We start from the raw sequence: 7,365 nt of genomic DNA, 5'->3' as shown, positions 1-7,365 counted from the left end.
AAAAAAAAAAAAAGTCCAAGTCTAAGGGCTGGAAAACGGCTCAGTGATTAAGAGCAGGTGTTGCTCTTGCCAAGAACCTGAGTCTGACCCAGCATCCATGTGGGACAAGCTCACAGTTGTCTGTAACTCTAGCTCTGGAGGATCTGACAATTCTTTTGAATGCCAGACACCTGCATGTATGTGTCCATAACCCCCTCCCACATATATACACATAATTTGAAATGATAAATATTTAAAATTATAGGCCTATGGGAGTTTTACTCTAGATCATTAGATCCCTGAAATTAATTTCTCTAAGTCTCCTTGGCTGCCCAGCCTCTCATACAACCATTTCAAACTGGAGAAAGAGTGTGGCAGTCTTTCCAAGACTCTTGTCAATCAGACATTTGGCTTACATGGGCCAGGCTCCAGGCATTCTCAACGGGTACTGGTAAGACCCAGAGCTTCCACAGGTCTTGTTAGGGGTGCCCCAGTTGTCTTATCACAGGTGCCCTGTCGTGGCTCCATACTCATGGCTGCTTCTTCTGACTTCCATCTTTTTAGCTGTGACCAGCCCTCCTACTCTTCTGGCTGTCGACTCCGTGACTGACTCATCTGTGACAATGAAGTGGAGGCCCCCAGATCAGATTGGCGCAGCAGGTTTAGATGGCTATGTGCTAGAGTATTGCTTTGAAGGAAGTAAGTACACCTAGATGTTACAGTGAATACCGTCAGCACTAGGTGAGATATGCCTCCCTTTCTTTTGTCTTACTTGGGAAGTCATCGCTTTCTTGTGGAAAATGACACCAAGCCAAAGGTCATCTTTTTAAGATGTAGGTGAATATAAATTTCCTCTAGTATTCAATGCTACAAATGTAGATGCTAAAACAGAAAAAAAAAAATTCTTAATTAGGCTGCAAGGCCAGTCACCACCACTGTGCTGGCATAGGACAACGGTCCTTTGGCAAAATTTCGGGGACATCCATTTCTAGATTGGGTGCAGCTCCAGCATGCCACTGAGCAGTGGAAGTCTATTTATGGGCAAGCACAGGGGGAGAAACTGTGTATTTAGCCAACCAACAAGCGTCTCCTTCCTTCTTAAAGAGAGGAATAATAAAAACAAACTCTTAATTGTAAGGAAATAGGATTAAATCCCAGAGAGAGTGAGGTGTTCAGCATGTGGCAGTAACTTATCTTAAGGCTTGAGAAAATGAAAATTAAATTTTGGAGGAGACAGAAAAAAGAGTCCAAAGAACCCCCCACCCCACCCCCGATTAAACTAAAAGAGAGAAAAAGAAAATGTCACAGGAAACCAAAACCAAAAAGGTGTGACATTCACTCATTGCCTAGTGTTTTTATTTCCTGCTTGCCATGACCATAAGAAAATGACATTTGAAAAAGAATTTATGGGTATAGCTCATTTGTAGAGCATTTGCTAGAGTGTGGTAGGCTCTGGGTTCTAGCCTAAATAGGTGGGGGGGGGGGAAGAAAAGAAAAAAAAGAGAGGAAAAGGGAAGTAAAAAGGAAGTAAAAAGGAAGGAAGGAAGGACGAAGGAAGGACAATAGGGGTATAAGACAAACAGCCTGGCTCTAGACTCAGTCCTCTCTGGTTGATAGTAGGCAAACAGCTCCCCAAAGAAGCTTACTGAGGTCCCACAAAACAAAGACCAAGAATCAACCTCTAAAACCATTCTTTGTACCCCAAACTTTCACACTGAAGTCCCCCGTGAAGCAAAGAAACAATACATTTGGGAATCAAGAATGTAAACACTGATGATGTCCCCGGAGGACAATCACTATGGACAAGAAACTTATGAAGAGGAACTGTTGAAATCCCAGTGTGCACTGTGGCCCTGGCAGAAGTGACAGCTGTCACTCAGGAAGAAGTGCAGATAGGGATGAAGCACCCTGTGCCTGCGGGTCTCTTTACTTCGATATGCTTCGATGTGCTTCAATATGCTCTCTCCAAGCTTCCGAAGGCCCTCTATCCAAAACCAGCACGGGAGGGGGCGGTGATAAAAGCAAAGCAAAAGGCCCAGTGTTAACACAGCCAGGGAAGTGGTGCTGTGACTTATTCAACAAGAAAATCCTCCAGCCTTTCTGAGTATGGCTTATTTGCATCCTTCTGTCCTGGGTGATCCTGGGTGATGCATTCTGCTTTTCAGACAGCCCAGCCAGCAGGATCTCTTAACCTTATGTCATGAGGCCTCTGAACAACAGCCTTCTGTATGTGAATGAAACGGAGCAAATTCTTTACTCTTTTCTTTCTGATAGGTTTAAAACGTAAGAAGATACAGCAAAATGATAGATGGCTGTCATTTTGATGTTACCCACCTTAGATAAAATACAATGAACTGTATTTTACATCATCTGTGTGTGGTCTGTGTAGATACATATGTATACAAGGATATACATATGTATATGTACACGGTCATTATGTATATATTTGCCACATAACATGTCGGAGTTAGCTTTCTATGGAAACTCTTTCATAACGCGTATCTTTCTCCTTGTCTTTCCTTGTTTTCTCAATGTGGCTGCCTGATTCTTCATTCTCTTTTAATGGCTGCTGTTCTCCAGAACTAATTTTCTCAAGTGTTTAATGCTTTTGGATATGTCAGGTTTATTCTAAAAAGAGAAGTCTTCTATATAAGGTTGTGTGCATTTTTTAATCATCATTCTGTCTTTTCTATTTTATTTTTAATGCCTGAAGCGTTTTATTCCTATTTTTTCCTTCATTTCAGTTCATCCTTTTCTTAAAATACACCTCATGCATTAGTAAACAACTTCCATATTCCCTCCCCCACCCTCAGGCATCCTTTCTGTTCTCCTGAGTTAGCTTAGCTCAGGCGTGAGGAGATGGGCTATTTTTCTTCCCCTCCCATCTTGTTTTCTCTTTTTATCTGTCCTTTGTTCTTCCGGATTGTTGCTCACCTCTGTTTCACTTTCCCATCCACTGAGTCTTCACTGGGAAACTAGCACAATGACTAGAAAACAGACCATTTGTTGAAAGATGTATCTTTTTTTCAAAGTTGTGGGTAATTTTTAGCATCCACATGCCCTCTTGGCTGTCAAGATACCAAACCTCCTTTATAGTTCTGATAGGGATGAAGGGGATAGGGGTTTCCCAAGGGCAGCCATTCTAGATTCCTTGTCCCAGTTCATCACCTTGGTACCAAAATAGGTACGTCATTCCAAACCACTGGGACAAGCCCCAAGCCATCCTGTGGTCCCTTCACATAGACTACAGGGCCATCGGAATGGCCAGTTTTTTGTTTTTGTTTTTTTGTTTTTTTGTCTTGATGCAGAGTTCATTGTCATAGTAACCAGAGCTGCACCCTGAGCTGCTGGGGCTGACTCCCATTTTCACTCAGAATATCTTAAGACTCAGCTGTGCCCTGAGTGGTAAAGTGCTAGACTTTGATGAGTTAGCCCCACCAAGGGAGCATGGTGTTCCCTAGGGGACTGGATAGGAACAGACAGTTTGCTGTGTGCTGTTCCCTCTAGATTCCAGAAGCGAGTCTTCCTTTTCCTTCAAGGTCTTTTGCTCTCTAGCTCTTCTTCCCACCTGTGGAGGTTATCTCCGCCTCCTTTCTCCTCTTCTCTTTTCTTAGCCCTTTTCTTCTCTGGGGCAGGCGCCTGGAGACAAAACCCACAGGCCTTAGAGAATCAGCTGTGTCTCTCTGGAGAATCCCTGCCTCCCCTTAACACGTTTGGTCTCTTGCATCACTACTTGGAAGAAAAGTCTCTTTGCCTACTTTGCCTACGTTACTAACAGAGAATGCTGACTACTGATACGATGTTCTTCTGGTGTGAGAGTGGGTGTCTTTAATTAATTTATTGACGGATTCTCAAAGGTACATCAGCCAAACAGTCTAATGAAAATGGGGAGACTGCCTGTGATCTACCAGGTAACGTATTCTGTGAAGCTCTCGGACTTATTTACTCTTTGAACCATACCTGGGAATGTTCCATGACCTTACATGAAGGACCCCGCCCCCATGACCTCCACACAGAAGTCCCTAGAGTTGAGGAGAAAAGGGTGACTTTCTCATTGGCTCCAAGACTTCATTTTTTTTCACTAGTGGTTATTTCTGACGTTTTAGAAGCCAAAATACTTGTCCGTCCTAGATGCTGGGTTTTAAGTCTTTTGATGTTATAGCATCAAGTAAGTGCTACCAAGAATGACAGCTTCCCTCTCTCCCTGCCACCATGTGCTCACAGTTAAAGAGGTGCTCTAACAGCGCTACCAATAGCTGAAAAGAAAACCCAGTTTTTGGTTGAGAGAGAAAGGTTGTGCCAACACAGGAGACAGCAATCAGCTCACAAGCCTCTTCGATTCTGTGGAGATAGAATTGGCTTTTCTTCATGAGTGCAAATGAATCAGATTCTTTACCTTCATATTAAGCTTCGTGATAATAAAACAGGCAATAAATAAAAGGAGACCATGTGGCAAGATTAATGCCTTTCTTTCCTAAGAAGGGCAATTTCCTGTCTTTCTGAACTTTAAAGCTTATCAATGTGTAAATATCAAAATGATTTCAAGCAGTATGGAACCACGTTGGAGTAAAACTGGTGCAAAATTACTGGAAACAGTTACTGTTATTCAGGGTGCTTGATTCCCAAGTAAGAGCTTTTATTTATTTATTTTCAAAAATGGCAGGGTCTAATTTAATTCTTTCTGTTGTTTATGCTAGTCATTTGGGGACATTTTTCAGGTATTAAAATAGTCTTAACCTGAGTCTAGTCCATACCCTGTTCTTTTCAAAGGATCTAAGCATGAATGAAATGCTAAGTTAGAATTGGTTGTGATGGCCTGGGATGGCGTCTCTCACTAAACATCGTTTCCCGCTTCTTTTCTTTGTCTTTGACTGATTGTAGCTGAGGACTGGATAGTTGCAAACACAGACCTGATCGACAAGACCAAGTTCACCATCACTGGTCTGCCCACGGATGCGAAGATCTTTGTGCGCGTGAAGGCTATCAACGCGGCTGGGGCCAGTGAGCCCAAATACTATTCTCAGCCCATCCTTGTGAAGGAAATCATTGGTAGGTGACGGGGCCCCACATTTAGTCCACCTTTCCCATCATTTGCTTTTACTCTTTACAGTCTCTTTCTAGGGCTGGGGAGAGAGCTCAGTCAGTAAAGTCCCCCTACAGGCATGAGACCCTGAGCTGGATCACTAGAACCCACATAAGAAAGCCAGGAATGGTGACGTGCTGTAATCCCAGTGCTGGCAAGACAGAGACGGGCAGATCATTGGGGCTAGTGGATCCCTCTCAAAAAACAAAGTACCAGCAAAGGCCAAATGGACATCATCCTGAGGAAGGTCACCAAGGGTGACCTCTGCACCACATACACTCACAGACACAAATACTGCACATGCACACAAATGTTCACACACAGACATACTCAACCTCCCCACACACACATACACCATACACACATATACCACATCACACATACTACACTATATACACGCACAACACACCACACACAAATGTGCATAAACACACACACACCACACATAAACACATCACACACACACAAATGTACATGCACAGACATACACACAAACCCCAACCCACACATATACACCATACATACACATACACGATACCATACACAAAGACACACAACACACACACACACACACAAATGTGTACACAGACATACATACACTACACATATATCATACTACATACCATACACCCACATACATACCACCAACACACACACATACCATACCACACATACACACACGCACATATACCACACTACACACACACATACTCACTCATCCCTTTCTTAAGATTTATTGGACTTCCATTCCTTTGATAGTTTCTGAATGCTTCCTAGAAGTTAAAAATTCAAAGAACCATGCTTTTAAGGCAGTTTAGGAGGGTCAGCTTTGGGCTGTATAATTTAGTATTCAGAAGGCTGGTTAATTGACTTGGCCAGATTCTCTAAACCAACTCTGGTGGAACTACACCCACCCTCAAGCTCAAGTGGGCCTCCAGGGCCACAGCCATTTTCATGATGTCATGGATACATTCCGGCCCATTTAAATATACTCGCATCTGCACTGATGGTATAAAGCAATATGTAAATGAAGCCATTTGTGCCTTTGCATGAATCAAGTCCGTGCCACCGAGAATGACAGCTACCTGTCTCCCACCACCATGTGCTCACAGTTAAAAAGCTGCTCTAAGGCCCAGTTTTGCCTTAGAGTATTGTTGACCCAACATAAGAAATGTCAGTTGTGTTAATCTTGGCTCCTGAGTCCATGACTCTTTTTCTCTCTTTCCACCACGTGGGCTTTAGGGCTTGAACTTGGGTCATCGGGCTTGCCTAGCAAGCGCCTTTACCCAGAGAGGCATCTTGAGATTTTTCTCATAAACCAATGGGATGGGAGTATCAATTCAAGGCATGCAATTTACAGTGTCTCTTGTCAACTTGCTCATAGAAACATTTGAGCTTTCAAGCAAAAAGAAATTTGAAAAACTTAACACCATCATTATGGACTTGACAGCTTTTGAATACTTATAAAAATATTGATCCAGCAGTCATATCAACAAATAAAAATTTTAAGATATTATATGATAAAACATGTCAGCATTTGGAAGATCTGCACAATTCTATATAGTAATTGTTTCCAAATGATCAACGTATACCAAAATAATCGTAAATAGAAGGTAGTCATGGTGTTATCTGCCTTTGGTGTCAGCTATTTGAAAGGCTGAGGCAGGGGGATTTCTAGGCTTCCAATTCTCTAAGTATTCAAACACTTTTCTTTCTTCTTTTTTTTTTTTAAGATTTATTTATTTATTTTATACATATGAGTACACTGTCACTCTCTTCAGACACACAAGAAGAAGGTATCAGATCCTGTTACAGATGGCCGTGAGCTACCAAGTGGTTGCTGGGAATTGAACTCAGGACCTCTGGAAGAGTAGTCAGTGCTCTTAACTGCTGAGCCATCTCTCCAACAACCCTCCCCCCTTTTAATCATTTATTTTATATTGTGTTTATGAATGTTTTGGCTGTGTGTATGTCAGGATGCCATGTCTGTGCCTGGTATCCAAAGAGGCCAGAAGAGGCCACTGGATCTCCTGTAACTGCAGTTTCAGTTGTGAGTTATACCGTGGGTGCTGGGAATCAAACAAGACCCAGAAGAAGAGCTGCAAGTGCTCTTCGGTGCTGAGCGCTCTCTAACTCCAGAAAAATACATCTTAAAAAAGAATTAAATAGCTGGGCGGTGGTGGTGCACGCCTTTAATCCCAGCACTTGGGAGGCAGAGGCAGGCGGACTTCTGAGTTCGAGGCCAGCCTGGTCTACAAAGTGAGTTCCAGGACAGCCAGGGCTATACAGAGAAACCCTGTCTC

General features: G+C 42.8%; 1 protein-coding gene across 7 annotated transcripts in view; it reads left to right on the top strand.

Annotated features, from left to right (window-relative positions):
- Mybpc1 (myosin binding protein C, slow type) overlaps positions 1–7,365 on the top strand; it is a 90,083-nt gene that overhangs the window by 66,730 nt on the left and 15,988 nt on the right. For 5 of the 7 annotated variants that reach the window (XM_021173524.1, XM_021173522.1, XM_021173520.1 and 2 more), the window contains 2 exons: positions 544–678; positions 4,861–5,028. In XM_021173524.1, the coding sequence (XP_021029183.1) occupies positions 544–678; positions 4,861–5,028 (303 nt within the window). Of the gene's footprint in view, positions 1–543; positions 679–3,836; positions 3,891–4,860; positions 5,029–7,365 lie in introns of all 7 variants that reach the window. The other 2 variants (XM_021173521.1, XM_021173519.1) reach the window with 1 other exon arrangement.

The sequence above is a fragment of the Mus caroli genome, chromosome 10, assembly GCF_900094665.2.
Source record: "Mus caroli chromosome 10, CAROLI_EIJ_v1.1, whole genome shotgun sequence".
Lineage (NCBI taxonomy): Eukaryota > Metazoa > Chordata > Mammalia > Rodentia > Muridae > Mus > Mus caroli.
The sequence above is the reverse complement of the archived record's forward strand: the minus strand, read 5'-3'. Positions and strand labels throughout refer to the sequence as shown.